The 27,388-nt window shown below is 42.9% G+C and overlaps 1 protein-coding gene across 17 annotated transcripts in view; it reads right to left on the reverse strand.

Moving 5' to 3' along the window:
• Camkii (Calcium/calmodulin-dependent protein kinase II) overlaps positions 1–27,388 on the reverse strand; it is a 251,592-nt gene that overhangs the window by 27,807 nt on the left and 196,397 nt on the right. For 7 of the 17 annotated variants that reach the window (XM_076798726.1, XM_076798729.1, XM_076798727.1 and 4 more), the window contains one exon: positions 11,563–11,619. The exons of 5 other annotated variants lie outside the window; for them this stretch is intronic. In XM_076798726.1, the coding sequence (XP_076654841.1) occupies positions 11,563–11,619 (57 nt within the window). Of the gene's footprint in view, positions 1–1,191; positions 1,348–11,562; positions 11,620–27,388 lie in introns of all 17 variants that reach the window. 5 more of the 17 variants (XM_076798721.1, XM_076798722.1, XM_076798720.1 and 2 more) reach the window with 1 other exon arrangement.

Consider the following 27,388-nt stretch of genomic DNA (forward strand, 5'->3'; position numbering starts at 1 on the left):
TTCTCGGTCGTGAACGGAGGGGTGTATAGATCTTTGCATAGTAGGAAACAAAAGAAATCCAAGTCATGCTTCGACTCTAGAAAAAAAAAAGAAACACAGTCAGACTCACCCGGTTTCCGCCCACCGACTCGCTCTTCGGTCTCGTTTCTACGTTCGAGCGGAAGCGCCGAGATCTCAGTCTCGTCTCTATCAACAAAAATTCGCTGCGCACAGTTGCGAATTTGTTACTCGCCGTCGCTAAAAGATCGCAAACCTTTTCAACCTTTGTCGGTGACACACCGCGGAAACACCGATCCACGTGACACCTCTAGCGCTCTAATTACCACAGTTCGCTTATTCACTCGTTATCGTGTTCGCTTTGTCGCGGCTCCGTTCGTTTCGTTCTCAAAGAAACATTTTTCCACCACGTTTGTCAATTTCCTGCTCATTCTCAAGCCGAGAGGACAGGCTTCGTAAATCGCCCCCCCCCCAACCCTAAAGAGATTCCCCTAAAATTTGCGCCTCCACTGCAGCAAATTTTCCTGCACAGGAATTTCTAATTCCGACGATTACAGGAATTCAATCGCCGTTCCATGATTCTTACGAGAATCATTCTTCTTCTTTTTTGTATTTTCATTTCATTTTGCTGGGGAGACGAACTTTCGAACCGTTTGTCATTTCAAAAGACTCCAGAGGATCGGTTCAAGGGTCAACGGACTCGCAATTGAACGACAGCGATCCAAGTTCGACTGGCTGGCGTAGGCAGAAGTGACAAAAGAAAGATCGGAGCATGATAGCCCACACTGCGGAGACGAGGAGGCGACGAACCGAGGGAACGGGGCTCCGATGGAACGCTAGGCTCCACTGGCCACGCCTCCGCTTCCAGTAGCCCCGCCTACCGGCAACGCCACGCCCACTCACGCACCGAGTCCGTCGCGCGACGCGACCGGTGGGCGGAGATTCACGATTCCAGTGCCCGTTAATCGGTCCGCAGAATCGAATCGGTGGATTTCAGCAACGATTACTCACTCTTACCATGTCAAATTAGGTTTGTCAGGCATCAGGCTACCGTTTTAAGGCGAAATTGCGAAACGATAAATTTTGAGAATCGACTCGTCGTCTCCGCAGAGTGGTTCCAACGGGCGTGGTCCGTTCCCGACTGGTTCCGGACATGATTCGGAGGGGGTCTTGATTGCCGAATGGCCGAATTACCTTGCGCTCCCTGTAGGAGTACCGCGGCTAATCCAAGGGGGTTCCCCTGAACCTGGTTCTGGGGTTGCTTGTTGGTCTGGCTAGCTGCGCCGACCACCCTGGCGAACGCGGACACGGCGGCGGGGCTGTTCGGGGGTGTGCCCTGCGAGCCGGGGCCTTTGCCGAGGATTTCGAATAGTCACCGATTAGAAGAGTCAGCGAAGGGGAACGTGTCCATAGAACGGGGCTCCCAAACGCAACAGAGAGTCCACAGAGAACACCCTCACTGACGAACTAGACCGAGTCGTAAGTTGGGCCCGTTTGTTAACCAGAGGCAAACGAGGGACGATCGTGTTAGAGCTTGTTAGAACGTCTTCGACACGCTGCTCTACCAGTTCGAAACGGTTCTGAATGAGACAGCTGTACCTGGTACACTGATTTCACTATATACATTTCTCTATTGTGTCCCACGAGCTCTGCCCACTTGAATATCTTGGTTATTTCGAACAATACGAGAAAATGTTACGTACAGAAGTTGCAGGGTTTAAGAAACTACATGATATGTTATTAATAGACATCGGATGTTTATGCAAATGGCATATTTCGATAGAAAGTCAGTAAAGTTATTGGACCCGGACAGTTTACGTTGTTTATAGAGGATTTTAAAAATATAGTTTTTATTTTGCACATTCTGCATATTGCATGTATTTTACGTATTGCATATTTTTCGCATATATTGCATATTTTTGACATATTTCCCATTTTATGCTACACATATGTGTACGTGTATATATGATGGTAAAGAACCGTTACGTGATATGAATTATATTATGTCATTTGATTCTCGCACGAAACGGCAGTTGCCTTGAGGTGTGTTAACACCGACTTGATGTATCAATATCATAACTCGGACAGTTTCGTTCTAACGTTTCTGGTGGAAAGTTGAAATCGCGGAAAGATGCCGAAATTAGCGTAAGCAAAACTCCATGGTGAAGGAATGGATGTCTGAAGTTGCAGATAAGCATTTTATTATCAGTGGGGATGAAGTTATTTGCGACGCATGTCATAAGCAGGTATGTTCTAGAAATGTAGATTAGTTTCTTACCTTATTTATTATAATCTTTTTTATTTATGAATTAGTTGTATCAATTATCAATGATAATTTATTATATTCTATGATTATACTGTACTTTAGATTATTTTGTGAACGAAAATCGCAGGATCTTAAAAAAAATCCAGGATCTGATCCTTTATTAAAACTAAATGATACTCTCGGACCAGACGAAATTGATGCAAGATATTGGAAAAAGTACAAATATGCACCTATTACGTCCTGTGATGTTGAAAGGACATTTTCGGCGTACAAATTAATCTTTAGCGAGAAAAGACATAAACTTACCGTTGACACTATGGAAAGAATCATAGTTACATATTGTAATGCAAATTACAACAAACAATAAATGAAAATATGTATACGTTTATATGTATATGTATATGTTTACATATGTAAATATGTGTACAATTGGTTTTATTATTTTGCATATGTTTTTGCATATGCCGTACATATATTTTGCATATATTTTTGCATATTTTGCATATTAATTTTGCATGAAGATCCGATGTCTAGTTATAAATGATATTCTTGCAAGGCGTGGAGAAGATGTAGAGGTCACCTTCGTTTTTTTAAATGGAATGTCCAATTTTTATGCTCGATTTCGATAGATTGGCGTATTTTGAGTATAAAAGTACTAAAGTGTATTTGTACTAATACCTACCGTGGCTGAAATATTTTACTGTTTTCATTCTATTACTTTCATTATGTATTCAAGGATATGCTCGCTACGTCAAATGTAAAGATTGCTAGGCTCTCGACGTCTCTCAGTGTCAGTCAGTTTCTCAGTTAGTGAACATAAGATAGTCAATATGAAATGTTCACTCGAAGAACAATTAGAGATGCTTCTAATTTATGGCGAAAGTAAGAGAAACGCAATTGTGTTTCGAAATTTGTACGTTCAAAGATATCCAAACCGCATATGCCCTTCGCACAAGATTTTTGAAAAACTGTGTAAAAAATTAAAAGAAACTGGAAGTCTCGCTGTTCGTAAGATGAATCGTGAAAATCCTGTATGTAGTAATGAAGATAATGAAATTAACGTTGTTGCAATGGTACATTATAATCCTCGTATCAGTGTACGCCAGATTCAGCGCGAATCTGAAGTCAGGAAAAATAGTGCATCACGAATTCTCACTCGTGACAAATATCATCCATAGCACGTTAGCCTTCACAAGAAATTACACGACATGGATTATGTAAATCGTGTTAGATTTTGTGGATCGGCTCAAGAGCGGCTACGAATCAATCCACTTTTTTTCTCTTTAATACTATTCACCGATGAGGCTACTTTTACCAGCACTGTTAATTTACATAACACGCATTATTGGTCAGTAAAAAATCCTCACTGGCTACGAGAAATTGATCATCAAAGACGCTGGTCCATTAATGTGTGGTGTGGAATCATAGGGCAACAAATAATTGGGCCTCATTTGATTGACGGCACTTTTACTGGTCAAAAATATGATACGTTCTTAAGAAATGCATTGCTAAATTTATTAGAAAACGTGCCATTAAGCGTTCGTCAGACAATGTGGTATCAGCATGATGGATGTCCAACACACTAAGCTCAAAGGGTGAGGAGGGCTTAATGAAATATTCCGAAATCGATGGATAGGACGCGGTGGCACTATTTGCTGGCCAGCACGAAGTCCAGATTTAACAGCCCTAGATTTTTTCTTGTGGGGAACATTGAAAAATATTGTGTATCGAGATGCACCAACAACTCCGGAAGATACGAAGCAACGAATTTTCGCAGCTACAATAGACGCTCCAACAATACGACGTGTAAGAGACGCAACAGTTCAAAGACTGCAACGTTGCATCGCTGCAGATGGCCGACATCTCGACCATTCTTCATGAAAACAGTGAAACATTTCAGCAACGGTAAGTTTTAGGAACAAATACACTTTAGTACTTTTATACTCAGAATAATCTATCGAAATCGAGCATAAAAAAATTGGACATTCCAATTAAAGAAACAAAGGTGACCTCTATATCTTCTCTACGCCTTGCAAGAATATCATTAATACCAGATTATATAATTTCTTAAACCCTACAACTTCTGTAAGTAACATTGTCTCGTATTGTTTGAAATAACCAAGATATTCAAGTGGACAGAGCTCCGTATGTCGCCAAGGCTTAGAGGATAAACGTCGCGGAAATATCCCCACTACCGCGGGGTGTACCACGTGAGAGGCCTCGGACGCTGAGAAGTGTAAACATAACACGGCTCGGGTATGTCTCCTGGACGATACACGTCGCTGATAAGACCCGTGTTCGTGACATATATCGAGAATTCACTGTAAATACTTCCAGGGAGCTTTTCCAGGAATTGTGATCGAGCTGTGATCCAAAAGAAAACGAATTCTGTCAGTTTCGAAGGCACAACATAAAATCTGACAATTAACGCACCCACAGATTAGCGCGTTTGCTCTCAGAACCGTTTCAAGGTCTGGTTAGAGCCTTCCTCAGGGTGTTCGCGAGACGATTCACTCAAAGAGCCCGGTGTCGTGATTAGGACTCTTCTGGTTAGTTCCATCGTTAGAAGACAACACTGAATGCTCTCGGGGACCGATTGGAAGATGCAAATCCAACCGGGAATCGCGGGTTAGGCAAAACTCGAAGGTTAGAAGGGCGAAGACAAAATCCTGAAGCTACTCTCTCGACTCGTGTGACACACTCGAACAGATCATTCGGGGGAGACAGCGTGTGTAGCATGGATCGTCGGATCGAGGACCGTGTCTCGATCGGTCCGCGAAAGGATTTGCTCGGGAGGGTACCTCGATCCAGAACCTCGGGCTGTCGATCGACGAACGGCATCTCGAATCGAAAGCTTCACAGACCGCTGTCCATCCTCTTTTCACCAGGAGGTCTCACGTGTGCTTGGTCTCTTTTACTCGAACGTTCTCTCACTTTGCTGGCGGAGCAGCAACCATCCGAACGACACTGTTCTACTTCACCCTGGACAATCAACCTTTCGCGCAAACGACGACCTTTCGTCTCGATCGATTTACTTTTGCCGCGGATCGAACGTTTCCTGCGCGAGGTGCAGGATCCTTTCGGAAAACGCTTCGGGAAGGATCGGAGAAGACGAAGGACGCCTCTCGAAGGAAGAGGAGGAGAGATAGTGAGGTTTGTTCATGAAAATTCGGGATCGACGCGCGGTGTTGTACTTTCAATTAAAGGCGTCACACTTTCCGAGACGTTCACAATGGAGACACTTGTCGATACACACACCGGTGATTAACACGTTCTTCGGGTGTGTTCACACGCGATGAGGAGGACTAGCGTTCTCGCTGAGCCGATCTGTCGGAGTGGCACACGAGCCGAGTGTAAACTATAGTCGCGCGCGCGCGCGCGCGAGCTCGCGGGCGTGTGCGAGCGCTCGCTCTCTGTCCGCCTCGAGAACAGAAGCGGAAACGCTCCGCTCGCGTTGGCCGACCTCTCCTACGTCGAACGAGAATAGTTGTCCGCGATAGATTTTCACTGTGCCCGCCGACATAGACACGATTACGCTACGGAAATAGATCGCAATTCGCTGGCCCGCGATCCTGATGCTCGACCGACGCGCGACGTTTCGATCGAACGAAAAATCAACTCGAGGGAAAATCAATCCTCAACTGCCTTCTTGTGAATCTGTTCACATTAATTTCTCGGATCTTAGAGTCGATTCGGTCTTTGTATCAACCTGCTGTGGTCCTCGGTTGAGTTACAGGCATCGAGTGTAGCTGAGGAGAGTGTCATTGATCGGACGAGGATTTTTCAATCATGACGATGATGATGAAGAAGAAGAAGAAGAGTATGTGAGCACAGCCGAGGGTGCACAAGCGGAGAATGTTTCAAGATTATTTTGCAGGGAACTATGGGAGTTTAAAGATCATGTGTTCTGGAACTACCAAGCTCTGAGACTAGGGACTACAGTGATTTCTCTATATACAGGGTGTTTACGCTATTACTAGCCACCGCTTTTCGTGTAAATAGTAAATATTAGAAATTGTGATTTTTACTGTGTTTATACGATTTCGTTAGATAGGAAGGTGACCTTCAATTTTTTAAATGGAATGCTGTATATTTTTGTAGCGTGTGTGTAGACGAATTCGTCCTTGTACTGCACAGTGACCTTCCAGGTCATGCAAGGTCAGAAATGGAAGAAACATTTAGAATATTTCATAGCAATGTGACGCTACTTTTCGTACGGAAGTTGTCGGATTTTCTTCAAAATGTAAGAGGACTTGTAACTTTTTCTCTTCAGAAAGAAGACATTTCCGATTATGACACTTACTTTGGAAAGACCCTGTTTCCTTCAAACGCTTGGCACGCTAAACAAACTGATTTTCATTTGGTTGCACTCTGTCCGAATGTTCTTCTAGGTATTTCAATTTACTTCGTCTTTTACTTCCATTGCACTGCTAATAAATGCCATATACGCCTTCTCGTTCACCGAATAACGATTCATTACTATGCGATATTACTAATCGGTTTCAGAAGTAATACTGAAATTGTCTCGTAATAGTAGAAACTAGAAATGAACACTCTGAATGTGAAAGACAACATCATCCGATTCGTATGAATAAGGAACACTTGCAAACACATTGGTACGAAATATTCTAAATGTTTCTTCCATTTCTGACCTTGCATGACCTCGGAGGTCACTGTGCAGTATACGGATGTTTTCGTCTAGACACACGCTTTAATGTGCTGTAAAAAAATATACAACATACCATTTAAAAAATTGAAGGTCACCTTCGCATCTAACAAAATAGTATAAACACAACAAAATTACATACGCCATTGTGTTGTGTACGAAAAACAGTACTACTTTTTCCTCTTTCATTTTTTTCTAATATTTACTATTCACAAGAAAAACGCTGACTAGTAATATCGTGAACACCCTGTATATGTCGCCAAGGCCTCGATAATAAACGTCGCGGAATTATCCCCACTACAGCGGGGTATGCTGGGCCTCGAAGCTCCAGAGACCTCGGACACTGAGGAGTGTAAACATAACTCGGGTATGTCTCCTGGACGATACATGACACAAGATCCGTGTTGTTGACATATATCGAGAATTCACTGTATTTACTTGAAAACTGTGCGACATGTGCACGAACTCGTTCTATAATTCTCAAACTAATCCTCTTTCCCTCGAAATTTGAGACAACGTTTCACTATTAAAGAAAATTCGTGAAAAATTTTGGTGTACAGTCCGTACGAGAGTCGGATTACTATTATAATATTATCTCGGCAGTTGAGGGTTAACGTGCCGCTCTCGCTATCGATCGAGCTGATTCGCCTAAGACGATTAGGCGCGGTGCTAGGGGTCGAGGAGCGAGAATGAGAACCTCGAGAGCTGGACTCTGTCTCGTTTTTTGTGGAGCAAAGTTTCGAGAATTTAGGCGAGTAGACCGGAATATTAAAGAAGATATTCCTGGCCGGGATACGGGACCGACGAAACTTTTGGTTAATTTTCGTCGGTGACGAGGCAACCGCTCTGCCAACCACGCGCACGGAAAGACTATAACGGGATGAACCTAACGAATTCGTAACGTTAGGACGTTCAGCTGGCCGGCTCTCCATTCACCGGACAGAGGCCGCGAGCTCAGTTAGAAACATAAATTGTCGAGTGATTCATCGCCGCGTGCACGTGAGGCCGTGTTTAAACTGGCGGCAGCAAGATAAACAATGTTCCGCGTTTTCCGATCGTTCTTCCGCTTTTCCGCGCGTTGGCGAGTTCGCTGAATACCGCGGGTGGCACTGCAGCGACTCCGGAGCATCTAGACCACGCCCACTCGGGGCAAAAGGCAGATAGAGGAAGCGATCGTCTCCGGAATGTAAGATTTTCGAGGGATCGACATGAAATGCGAGCTGCCTGTAGGCTAGAGACTGCTCTCCGGGTCATTACTCGGGTCTCGGAGCACCGAGACCACGCCCACTCGGGGCAAAAGACAGATAGAGGAAGCGATCGCCATCGGAAATTAGATTTTTGGGGGATCGATAAGAAATGCGAGCTGCCTGTAGGCTAGGGACTGCTCTCTAGGCCACTGCTCGGGTCCCGGAGCATCGAGACCACGCCCACTCGGGGCAAAAGGCAGATAGAGGAAGCGATCGTCATTGGAAATTAGATTTTTGGGGGATCGATAAGAAATGCGAGCTGCCTGTAGGCTAGAGACTGCTCTCCGGGTCATTACTCGGGTCTCGGAGCACCGAGACCACGCCCACTCGGGGCAAAAGACAGATACAGGAAGCGATCGCCATCGGAAATTAGATTTTTGGGGAATCGATAAGAAATGCGAGCTGCCTGTAGGCTAGGGACTGCTCTCTAGGCCACTGCTTGGGTCCCGGAGCATCGAGACCACGCCCACTCGGGGCAAAAGGCAGATAGAGGAAGCGATCGTCATTGGAAATTAGATTTTTGGGGGATCGATAAGAAATGCGACCTGGCTGTAGGCTAGGGACTACTCTCTGGGCCACTGTTCGGATCCCAGAGCAACGAGACCACGCCCACTCGGGGCAAAAGGCAAATAGAGGAAGCGATCGTCACCGGAATGCAAGATTTTCGAGGGACGACCGCAAAATGCGAGCTGGCTGTAGGCTAGAGACTGCTCTGTGGGCCACTGTTCGAATTCCAAAGCAACGAGACCACGCCCACTCGGGGCAAAAGGCAGATAGAGGAAGCGATCGTCATTGGAAATTAGATTTTTGGGGGATCGATAAGAAATGCGAGCTGCCTGTAGGCTAGAGACTGCTCTCCGGGTCATTACTCGGGTCTCGGAGCACCGAGACCACGCCCACTCGGGGCAAAAGACAGATACAGGAAGCGATCGCCATCGGAAATTAGATTTTTGGGGAATCGATAAGAAATGCGAGCTGCCTGTAGGCTAGGGACTGCTCTCTAGGCCACTGCTTGGGTCCCGGAGCATCGAGACCACGCCCACTCGGGGCAAAAGGCAGATAGAGGAAGCGATCGTCATTGGAAATTAGATTTTTGGGGGATCGATAAGAAATGCGACCTGGCTGTAGGCTAGGGACTACTCTCTGGGCCACTGTTCGGATCCCAGAGCAACGAGACCACGCCCACTCGGGGCAAAAGGCAAATAGAGGAAGCGATCGTCACCGGAATGCAAGATTTTCGAGGGACGACCGCAAAATGCGAGCTGGCTGTAGGCTAGAGACTGCTCTGTGGGCCACTGTTCGAATTCCAAAGCAACGAGACCACGCCCACTCGGGGCAAAAGGCAGATAGAGGAAGCGATCGTCATCGGAAATTCGATTTTTGGGGGACCGACGAGAAATGCGAGCTGCCTGTAGGCTAGGGACTGCTCTCTAGGCCACTGCTCGGATCCCAGAGCATCGAGACCACGCCCACTCGGGGCGAAATACGAAGAGAAAACAAGCTGAACAATCTCCATTTCGAATTAAGGCTCGAGAGCAATGTGCAAGCAACGAAATCACAGAGAGAGAACAAGTTATCTGTTCTTCTTTTCGAAATCGAGATCTTCTTCCGCCCCGAATTCGTTCGGGGGCGTTCCAGGGACAATCCAGATCGCTCACAGGGGCAAAAAGCAAAGACCCCCTAAGTCACCAGAGTCACCGAGGTGTTCAAACGACGCGCGCAGAGTCTCGGACAGCTCGTGATTTTCGCTCCTCGATCACTTTCATCGAACCGAGTCGGAATCGAGACGGAAGCTCGGCTCGCAACGGAATTCGAGGCGCAGATACGCTCACCGTAATTATCAGGCTGCTTCGAGGAGCCGGGCAGACATTCAGACATGGCAGTGGCCGACATTCCGAAGACTATGACCACCGCTATCCCTCCGAATCGCGTGCGTTATCACTACACCGAGGAGCCCGCTCACTCTCGTTCCCTTCGCCGTCGTCGGGAATGAAAGCAAAAGGAAGTCGGACGGGAAGAGGGTATAGAAAACCTTGCCGAAGAAAGGACTTCCGCGTCGCTCCGCCGAGAGCGATGAGTTGCAGGCCGACCCCTTTTGCTTTTCCTCCCCTGTCGCGTCGGTCAAAAGAGAAAGAAAGGGCGAAAGAAACGGGGGAGGGGGGGGGTGAAAAGAAAGAAAAATCGAAGATCGAGCCGAGAGTCGGAGCGTTTGTCGAGCGATGTCGGGCCGCTCGTCGCGAACTGCTGCCAATCTATTTCGAAGCGGTGCCAAGCGGCCAGGTATTTCCGTTGACAGCCAGCAAACGCAGTCCACAAGCGCCGCCGTCGAGAGACGAGGCTGCCAACTGCTCACCTGATCTTGAGGCTGCCCACCTACCGGGCCTCGTCTATTCTCAAAACCACGCGCGGCACCGCGCGGAACAATTGCGATCTCGTTTGAACATCGCGCGCGCGACAAGAATAATAATCCGGGATGACGACGAGAGTTTTCCTCCCCGATCGATCTTCGCCCGGGGAATTCTGGATCGGATCCGCGGGTGCACGATCGAGATTCGAGATAGCACGCCTCGCCGTCGCAGCTTCGGCGACATTGTTCGGACGTTCGACACTGGTTGGGCGCGCGGATCGAGAGGAGACTGGAGAGAGACGGTAAATCCTAGGTACGAGTTAGCGGAAAGCTGAAACAGACAGGGTGCAAAAGCTCGGCTCGAAGCTCGTCACTGAGCCCCCCCTCGACAATCGACTTCTCCCATTTCCGGTTTCTAGAAACAAGTAAATAAACATTTCTAACCACGTTCATCTCTTCGGGGACGAATCTTTGTGGGAAGCGAGTTAGATGATTTCTAATTTCTTTGCGATCGGGTTCAGCGGTGGCGGCTCGCAGCTAAAATTAGTGCTGCTCCAGGAAATATCAACTTCCTATAGAAGCGCATCGTTCAATACAAAGATTTTTGTATCTTTTTATTATGTTAAATGTTATCGATAATATCAAGTGGAAATAGGAGGTGTTCCACAGTGCCTATAAGCGAGCCGCCACTGAGGTTCAGATAAATTTATCATACACCATCGCGAAGAAACTGATAGAGTCCTGGTTTTTTTTTTTGTTGATCGCATCGCCGTTTGTATCGTCGGCAATTAAAAGGTGAAAATCGAGGCAGAAGGATCGACGCGAAAGCCGGAGGACTTCCGGTGACGTGACGCGCAATGGGAGAAGCCTGACCGGAGGACGTTTACACGTGACACACATGTACGTACGCATAAAGTATACATGTATAGAGACGGGGATACAGATATACACAGGTGGTTGACAAATGTATCACACATGGAACAGGGAGGCGTGCGAAACGCGCTCGGCGTTTCTACACCTCCTATATCTGCTAGTTTACCTTCGGGTTCTTTGGCAATGACCGTGCTGCTCCGGTCGACGCCGCCCTTCTTATCCTCTGTACAACATACACACATACACATCACGTATACGGATATGCGACAGTGTTCGTTTTTTTAAATATTTTTCTTAAATTTTATTCTATTTTAGTTCGAGTCTTTGCCACGCGCGTACGCACTCATCGCTGCGAACACCGAGTGCCAATTTTCCAATGGATTTATATTTGAAATTTGCTAATTAACAGACTGCCATTACAGACACTTCGAAAATGCCAAAAAATCAGAGTGATTTAAACAAAATCAACATTTTTTAAGATACATGACTGACCAGTCCATACAGGCGAAGGCAAACTTGTTGCTAATGATTTGTAAACGGAACACTCCTTTGTGCATGTAAGAAGGACGAAATTGAACTACCTAGCACCAATCGAAAATTTTGTGTAATTTTATTAATTGGATAAAATGATTTTCTTGCAGGGACCATAACTGTTGTAACCAAAAAGAAAAAAAGAACATGGAATAACAACTATTTCATCGACTAAAGTCGTATTGGTTACAAATAGAGATTATAAGTACCCGAAAATTTTTCTCTTGTTGGCAAATGTTATCGTTGAGAGAAATCCATTTCGATCACTTATAACAGTTGTCTATGAGAGAAATTTATTTCGATCGCTAATAACAGTTATCAATGAGAGAAATTTATTTCAATCGCATATAACAGTTATGAATGAGAGAAATTAATTTCAATCGCTGATAACTGTTATCAATGAGAGAAATTTATTTCGTTCGCTAATAACAGTTATCGAAGGGAGAAGTACATTTCGACCACTCATAACAGTTATTCATGAAAGAAATTTATTTCGATCGCTAATAACAGTTATCGATAAGAGAAATTTATTTTGATCGCTCATAACAGTTATGAATGAGATCAATTTATTTCGATCGCTCATAACAGTTGTAAATGGGAGAAGATCATTTCGATCGCTCATAACAGTTATCAATGAGAGAAATTTATTTCGATCGCTAATAACAGTTATAAATTAGAGAAATTTATTTCGATCGTTAATAACAGTTATCAATGAGAGAAATTTATTTCGTTCGCTAATAACAGTTATCGAAGGGAGAAGTACATTTCGACCACTCATAACAGTTATTCATGAAAGAAATTTATTTCGATCGGTAATAACAGTTATGAATGAGATCAATTTATTTCGATCGCTCATAACAGTTGTAAATGGGAGAAGATCATTTCGATCGCTCATAACAGTTATCAATGAGAGAAATTTATTTCGATCGCTAATAACAGTTATAAATTAGAAAAATTTATTTCGATCGTTAATAACAGTTATCAATGAGAGAAATTTATTTCGTTCGCCAATAACAGTTATCGAAGGGAGAAGTACATTTCGACCACTCATAACAGTTATTCATGAAAGAAATTTATTTCGATCGCTAATAACAGTTATCGATAAGAGAAATTTATTTTGATCGCTCATAACAGTTATGAATGAGATCAATTTATTTCGATCGCTCATAACAGTTGTAAATGGGAGAAGATCATTTCGACCACTCATAACAGTTATTCATGAAAGAAATATATTTCGATCGGTAATAACAGTTTTCGACAAGAGAAATTAATTTTGATCGCTCATAACAGTTATCAATGAGAGAAATTTATTTCGTTCGCTAATAACAGTTATCGAAGGGAGAAGTACATTTCGACCACTCGTAACAGTTATTCATGAAGGAAATTTATTTCGATCGGTAATAACAGTTATCGACAAGAGAAATTTATTTCGATCGTTAATAACTGTTATCAATGAGAGAAATTTATTTCGTTCGCTAATAACAGTTATCGAAGGGAGAAGTACATTTCGACCACTCATAACAGTTATTCATGAAAGAAATTTATTTCGATCGCTAATAACAGTTATCGATAAGAGAAATTAATTTTGATCGCTCATAACAGTTATCAATGAGAGAAATTTATTTCGATCGCACATAACAGTTATTGATGAAGGAAACTTGTAATAGTTATTAGTAAATAGCACAACTTTCAAATGGTAGACACTCAATTATTTAATAAACTTTTTATTCATAAAATTAATTGCTACAATCAAAATTTAATGTGACAAACATGAGTTTTTCCAAATTTTCTTCTGACAAATTACACCGCAAATCATCTAACGTTAATTTTAGAGCAGAAAAGGTTCGTTCAACGCTAACCTGAGTTGCGGGCACAGCGTGAATTATGCACGCTAGTTTTGATAAATACAGGAGTGTATATTTCTGATTTTCCCAGTTGAAAAAATTTTGAAAAATCTTGTTTCAGATTTTGTGTTGTTCTTATGGTCTGTTGATTCGTCGTGTTGTACGAAACCTTCTCAATGAATTTCACAGGCTTTCTCCATCCGAAAAAGAGTAGTCAACTCAGTAATTAAATAAGCAATTGAAATGAATTTTCTCATCAATAATTATTATGAACAAGTGAAAAGAAATTCGATCATCGATAACTGTTATGAGCGATCGAATAAATTTCTCTCATTGATAACTGTTATGAGTGATCGAAATGAACTTCTTCCATTGATAACTGTTATGAGTGATCGAAATGAACTTCTCTCATCGATAACTGCTTCGAGCAATCCAAACAGTTTACCCTCATCGATAACAGTTATCGAGGAGGATCCAATTTTTTTGGGCACTAATAATTGTTATTTGTAATCAAAAAGTATAAAACTCAATATTTTTCAATCATTTTGTTCTTCGAATATTTCTCTTTATATTTTGTGTAGATTATCTTAAACTTTAATAATAATAACGATTTTTATCGTAGAAAGTTTTAAAATGTCTGTTATTTTTTTGGTCCATGCTGACTTGAAATAGTCGGATAAAACGTTCTAAATGGAGTTCGATTTAACGTCAGATACGTTATAATAGACGTTTTAAGTTGGCAAACAATGATTGAATCAACGTGTCTAAATTAGTCTTTCGGTTTCTATAGAAGGTAAGTCGATTTATTTTGTAGCGTCGAAGCGTAAATGTTGGAACAATTTAACGAGATAATTGCGAAGTGCTCGGAGACGCAACAATGTGTACGTACACGTTGCTCTCGGCGATCGGAAATCGCTCGATCACTATGACAAGTTATCGGGAGCTATCGCGTTCGTTCCTCGCGGTCGAATCTTCGCGGCAACGTTCGAAGATATCGCGAAATTTCAATGTAAAATAGCTGGACTCCGAATATTTTTGTTAACCCCTTGCTAAACTCTATCGATACATACCGACGATAAAAATCGATGATAATAATCTAATAACTATAGGATGCGCCAGCTATCGAGAAAGCGATTAAGGGGTTATTCCGGTGTTCCATCTCGAAAAAATCAATTCTTTTTTTCTTTTGGTCATTTTCTGAAGTATAAGTGTTGTAGAATATGTGTGCAAATGCGTCGTCTTATCCATTAGGTCGTTGCATATGAAACGTCCGATTCATAATAGTAACTTTAAACAAACAATTTTCTCTAAATAAAACTTATAAATGTCATATTCTGTTAAAAAATGGCGAGTTTTTCGATTTTACTATGGTAAATCATCTATATTTTTAAGCTTTTTCTATTATTGACTACAGTGAATTCTCGATATATGTCAACGATATATGTCGTGTATCGTCCAGGAGACATACCCGAGCCGTGTTATGTTTACACTCCTCGGCGTCCGAGGCCACTCACGGGGTATACCCCGCGGTAGTGGGGATAACTCCACGACGTTTATCATCCAGGCCTTGGCGACATATATAGAGAAATCACTGTACTAGTTTATTTGCTACCACTATTTAACGAACTATTGCATAATGTTGCCGTCAAGATGTTTATTTTTTCTTGGGATAAATTTCATCTAAAAGTAAATTTGAATATACAGATAGAAACTGAAGATAGGACTTGAAAGATTAGGTTTGTATCTCTAAATGGTGTACATAATAAACCTGGTGGATTATAATAGTATTTCTGATTAAAATGCAATATAAAATTTGCATTCTGAAATCGGTCATTTTAATTACAACGACCTAATAGATAAGAATAACTGCGCTGTTGTGCAATCAAAAGTCCGGATAATATTTGTGACCGAGCCTCGTACAAAAATAACGTTCACTTCTTTTCCGGGAAGATGGAGAATGAGCATAGAAATTTCGATTGCGAAGCAAGGGGTTACAAAGCGAGCACCGAAGGGACAATCACAGACGACAGAGTACACTTTTGTCCGAAGATCAAAATCCCAGCGGCAACAGTAAACCTCCGAGAGGACACCGGTTAACACTGAAGCCGAAACACTGAAAGCACGGGAACACCGACTAATATACATTGTAGATCCAAGTGTGAATATTCCGGTCAATGCGATCCTCTCGTCTCGAGATCGCCAACGGAGTTCCAGCTAATCCACAGAGACGACACTCTGGCTGCGTCGACGTTAACCGTGGCTATACTTATTAATCTCTAACGTAAACTTATACACGCCAGAACATATACGGCGACTCCGAAAACCATCGCCGCGCCGAGTTTCCAAAAATCCTCCACCTTCAAACGATTCCAACTTCGTGGAGAAAAAAGGTCGCACGACAATAATTTTATTTATTAATTTTAATTTTATAATTTTATTCTACTTATTTTTTATTATTCATTCACGATCCATCGTTCGTTTTATTCTAATAAATCTCTGTACGCCGCACAGTGGGCAATTTGGACAAAATCGGATTCAAAATCCGAAGGAACTTTCGATAGAAATGAGGTAGAGCGATGAAATTTTTTAAAAATTAAAGCTGAAACTTTGTAGAATATGGGAAAAATAGGGAGATTATTACCATTCAATCATTTCAACCAAGAAATGATTTCATTAGTTTTGTCACAAAAATCTATTTTTTGCAAAATGTTGAGGTCGTAGACAAATTTTGAGACCAGATTTGAAATCAGCGTGAAAAAATCTATGGAAAATGATGTATAGCATGTTAAAAAAATATTTTTCCGCGCGTGGTATTGGAAAAACTAAAATTTTCTTGAATTTGTGCGCGTTTAACGAATTTTCTCGAGGTTAAAAAACGTTCGTACCACAATCTCTCTATTTTTCCCATATTCTACAAAGTTGCAGCTTTCATTTAAAAAAAATTTCATCGCTCTACCTCATTCCTATCGAAAGTTCCTTGATTTTGAATCCGATCTTGTCCAAATCGACGGCACCGTGTGCCGTCGCGGGCAGAAATAATGCGGATAATTTCGAAAATGACAGCTTCAAATGACTCTGGAAGCTCGGAAAATTTTTTCCGGGAAAACATCTTACATGGATTTGAAGATTGAAGCTTCAACATTTATGACGACACCTTGGAAATCGAAGTACGATTTTTTCGGACGTTTTATAGTGGTCCGAGTGGAAGGTGGACCCCCAACTTCGAACGAGGAGGCTCGTTTTTCTGTTCAAAAAATGGTTTAAAAAAATCGTACATTGATGTTTAGGAGGTCGTTGCAGAGCGGAAGGTCCGATCTTCGAATCCGTGCAAGGTCACGAAAATCTTACGGTGTTAGACTTTTCGAAAGATCTGTGCCTTCAGTTTCCCAGGTCGCTATATTTTACAAGCGAACGATGGTAGAATAATTAACGATAGAGGAAACAATTAAACAGGCGCTGAAAGCGAAGTATGAAAGTTCGTGCGACCCTTTCCTACTTGAACATCGAGGATTTTTCGAAAATTCGGTGTGCAATACTTGTCGGAGCAATTGTATACACATTTATATCTATATAGAGAGGTAAAGAGAGAGAATATAGAGAAAGAAAGAGAGAGAGAGTGAAAGAGAAAGAGAGAGAAAGTTAGAAATATATATATATATAGTGAGAGAGACCAAGCATTCTTCGTAGCCCAGTCTCTCGACGTATCTGAAATTAAAGTTCCGAAGTGGTCCGACGATTTTCTTCTCCGGAGAAGAAGAATTAATAAAGGAAAATAAGAGAGAGAGAGAAAAAGAGATAGATAGATAGATAGAGAGAAAGCGGTTAGTGGTGAACATAGATCGTTCGGGAAACAAGAAGAGAAAGAAGCCGAACAAGTTAAACAATAAAGACTGGAGTTAGGGGCGGGAGGGGCTCGGTTATGCGGACGTCGCGGGATCGATACCGCTCGCGGGATCGATACCGCTCGCGGAAAGTCGCGCTTGAAAATCCGCGACAATAATCTTCGCGGTTCGTCGTTGATCGCGAATTAATCATATATCGAGTAGCCCTATACGGAGTCTCCCAAGCTTTGGAGGCTCTTATATGGAGTCTATCAAGCTTTGGAGGCCCTTATATGGGTTCACCAACCTTTGGACGCCCTTATATCCAGTCTACCAAGCTTTGGAAGCCCTTATACGAAGTCTACCAAGCTTTGGAAGCCCTTATACGAAGTCTACCAAGCTTTGGAAGTTCTTATAGGAGTCCACCAAGCTTTGGAGGTTCTTATAGGAGTCCACCAACCTTTGGAGGCCCTTATACGGAGTGTACCAAGCTCTGGAGGCCCTTATACAGAATCTACCAAGCCTCGGAGGCCCTTATATGAGTTCACCAACCTTTGGAGGCCCTTATACGGAGTGTACCAAGCTTTGGAGGCCCTTATACGGAGTCTTCCAAGCTCTGGAGGCCCTTATACAGAATCTACCAAGCCTCGGAGGCCCTTATATGAGTTCACCAACCTTTGGAGAACCTTATATGGAGTCTACCAAGCTTTGGTGTCCCTTACACAGAATCTACCAAGCTTTAGAGGCCCTTCTATGAATTTACCAAGCTTTGGAGGTCCTTATACGGAGTGTACCAAGCTTTGGAGGCCCTTATACGGAATCTACGAAGCTTTGAAGCCTTTTATACGGAATCAACCAAGCTTTGGAGACCTTTATAGGAATCCACCAACCTTTGCAGGCCCTTATATAGAATCTACCAAGCTTTGGGGCCCTTATACGGAGTCCACCAAGCTTTGGAGGCCCTTATACCGAGTCTACCAAGCTTTGGAGGCCCTCACACAGAATCTACCAAGTTTCGGAGGCCCTTATATGGGTTCACCAACCTTTGGAGGCCCTTATGTGGAGTCTACCAAGCTTTGGAAGCCCTCAAACGAAGTCTGCCAAGGTTTGGAGGGTGTTATAGGAGTCCACCAAGCTTTGGAGACCTTTATACGGAGTCTCCAAAGCTTTGGGGTCCCTTATATGGAGTTGATCAAGCTTTGGAGGACCTTATACTGACTCTACCAAGCTTTAACGGCCCTTATACTAACTCTAACAAGCTTTTGAAGCCCTTATACGAAGCGTACCAAGTTTTGGAGTCCCTTATACGGAATCTACCAAGCTTTGGGGCCCTTATACGGAGTCCACCAAGCTTTGTAGGCCCTTATACGGAGTCTACCAAGCTTTGGAGGCCCTCACACAGAATCTACCAAGCTTCGGAGGCCCTTATATAGGTTCACCAACCTTTGGAGACCCTTATGTGGAGTTTACCAAGCTTTGGAAGCCCTCAAACGAAGTCTAACAAGGATTGGAGGGTGTTATAGGAGTCCACCAAGCTTTGGAGGCCCTTATACGGAGTCTCCAAAACTTTGGGGTCCCTTATATGGTGTTGATCAATCTTTGGAGGACCTTATACTGACTCTACCAAGCTTTAAAGGCCCTTATACTAACTCTAACAAGCTTTGGAAGCCCTTATACGAAGCGTACCAAGTTTTTGAGGCCCTTATACGGAATCTACCAAGCTTTGGAGGCCGTTATACGCAATCAACCAAGTTTTGGAGGCCTTTATAGGAGTCCACCAACCTTTGGAGGCCTTTGTATGGAGTCTACAAAGCTTTGGAGGGCTTTACATGGAATCTACCAAGCTTTGGAAGCTCTTATACGGAGTGTACCAAGCTTTGGAGGCCTTTATACGGATTATATCCGTTGCGTTTTCAACGGTTCCGATTTTCTCGCCGAGGTTCGTCCCGGGGACTCGTTTCCCCGATGAAAGGGAGTTTCGCGAATCCTCCGGCCTGCGACTTCCCTCTCGCAATTATTCCGGCTTGTTTTGCGCAACAATGGCGATATTATTGCTGGACGACGACGGTATCGATCGGCGAGTTCCCGCGGCCGAGCCGGCTCGATAATCACTCTGATATCACCGGGTCCCAATTAAAAAAGGGGGAAACGGGAACGGGAACGGGAAAGGAGATGGGGTCGAGGAAAGAAAGAAAGAAAGAAAGGGATGAAAGGGGTAACAGGCCAAGGCATCCAGTGCTGGAGGGTGCAGTTTCAACGGTGGACACGTTCGATCGGGCGTTTTGCCAGCGTCTTCGGTGGCTGCATCCAAGTTTCCCGGAAAAATTAGGACTCTGGGATCTCGGGGTTTGCGGGCACTCCCTGGGTGACGTCTAGGGACGCGCGTGCAATTTCAATCGGAGATCGCTCGACCGATTTTTCACACTAACGGTTGTTCTCTCGAATTAATCGATCTTCCCCGTGCGTCTATCAAGCTGGAGATATCGGTATCAGTTTTGGACAAAATTTTTATGGAAGTCCAGAGATCATCAATATTCGCAGGCCTTTGTGAAAGTCCAGCAAGCTTTGGTGGCCCTTATACGGAATCTACCAAGCTTTGGAGGCGCTTATAGGAGTCTACCAAGCTTTGATGGCCCTTATAGGGAGTCCACCAATCTTTGGAGGCCCTTATACGGGATGTACCAAGTTTTGGAGGCCCTTATACGGGGTCCACCAAACTTTGCCAGCCCTTATACGGAGTCTATCAAGGTTTGGAGTCCCTTATACTGATTCTACCAAGCTTTGGAGGCCCTTATATGGAGTCTACCAAGCTTTGGAGGCCCTTATACGGAGTCCACCAATCTTTGGAGGCCCTTATACGGGATCTACCAAGTTTTGGAGGCCCTTATACGGGGTCCACCAAACTTTGCAAGCCCTTATACGGAGTCTATCAAGCTTTGGAGGCCCTTATACTGACTCTACCAAGCTTTGGAGGCCCTTATATGGAGTCTACCAAGCTTTGGAGGCCCTTATACGGAGTCCACCAATCTTTGGAGGCCCTTATACGGGATCTACCAAGTTTTGGAGGCCCTTATACGGGGTCCACCAAACTTTGCAAGCCCTTATACGGAGTCTATCAAGCTTTGGAGGCCCTTATACTGACTCTACCAAGCTTTGGAGGCCCTTATATGGAGTCTACCAAGCTTTGGAGGCCCTTATACGGAGTCCACCAATCTTTGGAGGCCCTTATACGGGATCTACCAAGTTTTGGAGGCCCTTATACGGGGTCCACCAAACTTTGCAAGCCCTTATACGGAGTCTATCAAGATTTGGAGGCCCTTATACTGACTCTACCAAGCTTTGGAGGCCCTTATATGGAGTCTACCAAGCTTTGGAGGCCCTTATACGGAGTCCACCAATCTTTGGAGGCCCTTATACGGGATCTACCAAGCTTTGGAGGTCCTTATACTGATTCTACCAAGCTTTGGAGGCCTTTATACGGAGTCTACCAAGCTTTAGAGGTCTATATATCTACCATGCTTCGGAGACCTTTCGTACAGATCGAGAAATGTTCCATCAACCTAGAGGACTTGGAACACCGATAGTCTTCGCTGTCAGAATTCCGGAAATAGAAAAAATGTGACAAAAATCTGTGACGAAACCGATAGTGTGAACAATGGTCCCGCGACATAGTTCGCCTCTTTCATCGTAATCCGAGGGACCGGTCAATGCACCAGCATGCACAAGCGATGGTACCGATGCACCATGCAACTCTAGGCTGCAAGCAGGACATTTTCAAGGGTTCTGGCCGCTGCAAGCTTTCCAAATACAGACAGAGACAGAGATAGAGAAATAGACAGTCGGAGAAAGAGTGAGAGAGAGAGAGACAGAGAGAGAGAGAGAGAGAGAGAGAGAGAGAGAGAGAGAGAGAGAGAGAGAGAGAGAGAGAGAGAGTGAGATATAGAGTGAAATGAAGAAACGGGGGTGGTGTTCATAAATCCATAACACCGGTGTGACGGTAAATCGTGTCGACGTGGTTCGTGCCGGTGAAAGAGAGATTCTTATGATCGTTTGTGTGTGTATGTGTGTCTCTCTCTCTCTGTACGTGCACGCGTGTATGCGCGCGAGTGTACAGACCTAAGGAACTGACAACGGGGATGGTGGTTTCGTTCCCGTGTGGCTAGACTGCGTTGTCGATGCACAAATGGGAACGGGACCAGAAAGAAACAGAGATATAGAGAGTGTAAGATCAAGAAAGAGAGAGAGTGAGAGAGAGAGAGAGAGAGACGTACAAGGAGAGAATCTTTGGCTAACATTTCCAAGGCACGAGCAGCGTGCTGGCTGGGGAGACATATCTTCTGTGACGACGAGTGTCTGGGTGCACTGTGGACGACCGTGTTTCGAGTTTCCAAAAAGACAGTCAACGAAAACAAAGAAATAAGAGAAAAGAGATTCGAAGAAACATCATGGAGAAAGAAAGAAACAGCTTTCTGCTCGCCGACGATGATCGCTTGTAAGCTAATCTAAACACGCTCTAGCTCGCTAATCGCTACCGATGAGAATGAGAACGCGAGTCTGAGAAGCGCGGGAAAAGTTTGAAACGCCGGCAAAAAAAAAAAACACGGAGATCCTTTTGTTCAGCGATTTCTAGACTCGAACCAGGAAAAAACTAGGAAAAATTGTTGCGATCGAGCTATCTTCGGGACACAAGGATCTCCGAGCGATTAAAAGCTCCCTGTCACCTGCCAACCGGGCCTCATTATGGCAAACATTCTTAACACTAGATCTACGGGTACGGTAACAGTGATTCTACGTGTTACTTCGCTGCATTAATCTTTTTAGAAACATACATACATACAAACAATATATTTGTCCGGATTTAAGCATTTTCTAAATCGGTTGCGAGCGAGGGACCATAACTGTTATAATCAAAAAGAAAAAAAGTCATGGAATAACAAGTATTTTATCGAGTAAAATCGTATTGGTTACAAATTAGGATTATAAGTAACCGAAAATGTTGCTACAAATAACAGTTATTAGTGTCCAACAAATTGGATCCTCCAAGATAACTGTTATCGAGGAAGAAAAACTGTCTCGATTTTTTAAAACAATTATCGTTGAGAGAAATTAATTTCGATCACTTATAACAGTTATCAACGAGAGAAGTTCATTTCGATCGTTCATAACAGTTATTGACGAATGAAATTTGTAATAGTTATTATTAAATAGTACAACTTTTAAATGGTAGACAAACAATTATTTAATCAATTTTTTATTCATAAAATTAATTGCTACAATCAAAATTGAACGCGACAAACATTAGTTTTTACAAATTTTCTCCTGACAAACTTCTCTCTCTGAAACGAACTTCTCTCATCGATAACTGCTTCGACTAATCGAAACAGTTTTTGAGGATCGAATTTTTTGAACACTAATAACTGTTATTTGTAACCAAAATGTATAGAAATCGATATTTTTTAATCATTTTGTTCTTCGAATTTTTTTCTTTATATTTTGTGTAGGTTATCTTAAATTTCAATAATAATCGACTGTTTATTAATGATTTTTATCGTAGAAAATTTTAAAATAACTGTTATTTTTGGTCCCTGGTCGCGAGGTATAGAAATTGCATCAAAAATGCATCTTAACGATTTTAACCCCTTGCACTACAATTTATTTTACGATTGCGATTATTAGAACTTCTTCGATGCCTATAATCTACTGGGAAAAATAGAAAATTTATATTTATTGTATAACCACGTGTTCTGCAATGGCTAAATACATATATATATATATTGACTAGGATAAGATAGAATTTTATTTCAATTTCTTCGTCAATGTCTTCGTCACGAGTCTGACTCGATATTATAGTACAAGGGGTTAACGGATGCGAACGAGATAATTTGGTAGTTCTAGTGTTAATTGCAAGCAAAAACGACAACGAAAGCGGTGCATCAGCTCGCCTCGGCCCGGTTAGCAGACTAGAAACTAAGCGAGAAGAGAAAAGGAGAAAGATCGGCGACGATCGCTCTGAAAAAAAGAAGCGAGAAAGCTGTGCGCCAGATCGATCGATCTACAATTCGTCGCGCGCGACTCGATCTTTCCACGACCAAAGCGCATTCGCAGTTTGCGAACTTTGCAAAGTTCCTTGAAAATCTGTAAAGACACCCTACCGAAAAGCAAGTTGCACCTTCGAAGCTCCGTCGATTGTCTTATCTCGATCTCGATTCCGAAAGGTTCGAACGCGATCGATACTCTCGCGGTTACTCTCTGCGATTACTGTACCGCGCGTCTTTATGCGAAATAAAATGTTTATCAGTTGGCAGAAGATTCTCTTCTCCCGTTGAGAATTTTAGCACAGAGAAAACTATGATCGCACATTTTACCGACGCTTCCAGTTTCCATCTAGTCAGTTTTGCTATATATCCGCACAAGATTCACAGTATAGTAATCGCTCTGCTGCACGGTTCGAATCAACCTCTTCAGGGACGCCGGTACACGCGCGCGATTAGTTTTAGTTGTTTCTTGAACGGAAACATTCAGACCTACCGGAGGACTGTGCGTTACGGAATGGAATTAATTAATTTATTAATTTTCCAGCTGGAAAAAAAATTCTGCTATCGCTTCTTCAACGACTACTGGTCCCTGAAGAAGTTCAGAGAATTCGACTGGTTCTCCAGCGCTTTTTGATCAAGAAACATCTCCGACGAATGTCGCGAATTTTCGAGTAGCGGTAAAAATTTTGTGCCACGATAATCGAACGAAGGTGCACACGGGACTATATACATATATAAATATACAGGGTGGCCCACATAACTCTGAACAGCTCAATATCTCGAAAACTATGCCATCGATTTTAAAGTTCTTAGTCTTAAATTGCATGGAACTGAAGGGCCTTTCTGACTACATAAACGTGAAGTGGCCTCCCTTCGCCTTTAACGTGGGAGGGGAGGTACCTTTGTAATTTTAAATGGAACCCCCTACAAAATGTTACATATTTAGATTCTACCGGAAAAAACAAGTCAATTTTGTCTGAAACATTTTTTTGTCAGATACTTCCATGATGAGATATAACAGTTTGAAGTTTCGAGTTGTGGGTACTTGAAGCGCTCGGAAATAGCGTTATGGAATTATACGCGCTTGAGTCCTTTGCTTATTCATGAAGAAACACAAACAATAATATTTACAATTCTTGAGTTTGACTCACTTATCTATGAAAACGTTTTCAGTTTAGAGCTGTTATTCAAGCAGTAACATTGTGATTATGGCTACTTTTGACACAGAAGTGAATTATGTTATTAACGTTAGGTGAATGCCAAAAAAATTATCGGCGTGCAGCAGTGATGTTTTTTGAACGTTATGGGATCAAAAAATGTCATGCAACATTTCATAATTTAGAAAAGCGTCACTAATGAAAATAATAGTGCCAGTATTCTTGCTGCAATTACACTAAATCCTCATATTAGTCAACGTACACTTGCACAAACATCGCATATTAGTCGTTCATCAATTCAACGAATTTTGAAACGGCAAAAGTATGATCCATATCACATGGTTTTATCACAAGAGCTTTCGATAGCAGATTACGATCACCGCGTAAGATTTTGTGAGTGGCTGCAGGGTGTTGTGGAAAACGACTTTTTGTGCAAAATACTTTTTTCCGATGAGGCCACTTTTATGAATTCAGGGCATGTAAATAGACATAATCTGCATTATTGGGCCGTGGAAAACCCAAATTGGATGCGATGTGTTCCCTTTCAACATCGATGGTCTTTAAACGTTTGGTGTGGCCTAATAGGAGATTTTGTGATTGGACCTTATTTTTTTCAAGAAACTGTAACATCTGCAAGTTATTGTGATTTCTTAAAAAATCATTTGCCTGCGCTTTTGGAAGATGTGCCACTGCACGTTAGAAGAGAAATGTGGTTCCAACAAGACGGCGCTCCTCCACATTTTGCAATCATCACCAGGCAATTTTTGAACGAAAAATTTGGGAACAAATGGATAGGTCGTGGGGGACCTCTTCAATGGCCTCCTCGATCCCCCGATCTAACACCATTAGATTTTTTCTTATGGGGATATGTAAAGGACAAAGTAATGTTTGAACCACCGACGACAAAAGAGGATATGAAACAAAGAATACGTGACGCTTGCGCTTCAGTGACTCCCGAAATGTTAAAAAATGTTAGAACAACTTTGATGTTTCGAGTAAATAAATGTTTACAAGCCCGTGGTGGACATTTTGAACATTTAATTTAAAGTACATTTTATTTCTTCACGAATAAGCAAAGGACTCAAGCGCGTATAATTCCATAACGCTATTTCCGAGCGCTTCAAGTACCTACAACTCGAAACTTCAAACTGTTATATCTCATCATGGAAGTATCTGACAAAAAAATGTTTCAGACAAAATTGACTTGTTTTTTCCTGTAGAATCTAAATATGTAACATTTTATAGGGGGTTCCATTTAAAATTATAAAGGTACTTCCCCTCCCCCGTTAAAAGGGAAGGGAGGCCACTTCACGTTTATGTAGTCAGAAAGGCCCTTCAGTTCCATGCAATTTAAGACTAAGAACTTTAAAATCGATGGCATAGTTTTCGAGATATTGAGCTGTTCAGAGTTATGTGGGCCACCCTGTATATAGAGAGAGAAAGAGACAAAAGAGAGTGACAGAAAGAGAGACGGTGGTGGTCGCCGCGATTCCGGCTCTCGCCGATTCGAGAGGCCATCGAATTGGCGACACACGTCGATCCTACCGCGTGTCTGACCAATTCGAGGTCGTACTACTTGCTCCCACGTTTCGCCCACGTGGAGACTCCTCCGAAAAATCTGACGAAAAATCTCGCGCGAAATCCCCTGATCGATCATCCCCTGAACCGTTTCATCGATTTCCCTCGCGTCTACGGCGCCTGCTACCTTGCCCACAAGTGACACGGAGAAACAATAATCGCAAACGCAAAGACCGAAAACGGCGCGCGATCCTAATCGCTCTCGATCCTAAGTGCCAGAGAGGGAGAGGTCGGGATGGAGGAATGATCGTGTGAGACCGGGTCTGTTAAATATTTCGCAACGAGATACAATATCAGATGAGCCGGAAAGCCTGAGAAATGATGCTAGGTGTCCGAGTCGAACGGTAGTATGCGAATTCATGTGAACACACCAACGTTTTTAACGTCTTATTAGTTTTATAAAGTCGGCAACCATGTCGGTGGTAGCGGCCATTTTGTGGTGCGTTTGATGAACCAGTCTGTGCTGATTTGTTGAGAGGCATTGGCGTGTCCTTAGTGGATAAGTCCACAAACAAATTACAAAAAAAAAAAAATCAAATGAATCATCAATGAATGAATCATTTTGTCAAATTACATAATTTACAAATTATTACATAATTACATAATTCCACACGTCAATACCTCTCAATAGGTCAGCACAGACTAGTTCATCAAACGTACAACAAAATGGCCGCTACCACTGTCATGTTACCAACTTCAAAAAACTAATAAGACATTAAAAATATTGGTTGGCTCACATTAATTCGCACACTAAGGCACATACATACTCTCCCTGCCTCACAAGTCGAGACTGGTTAGGGGTTTTGACGTCACACAATTTAACCAACAATTCGGCTAGAACCGAAAATGCGTGAGGAATGACCTAATAGAACGGCTCACAGCCGCATTCCTGCTTGCGAGGCACGCAGAGTACGTGTTACAGTGACTTCTCGATATATGTCGCCAAGGCCTGGATGATAAACGTCGCGGAATTATCCCCACTACCGTGGGTTGTATCTGTGAAGGGCCCCGAAGCATGAGTAAACA

Source organism: Halictus rubicundus, chromosome 13, assembly GCF_050948215.1.
Source record: "Halictus rubicundus isolate RS-2024b chromosome 13, iyHalRubi1_principal, whole genome shotgun sequence".
Taxonomy (NCBI): Eukaryota; Metazoa; Arthropoda; class Insecta; order Hymenoptera; family Halictidae; genus Halictus; species Halictus rubicundus.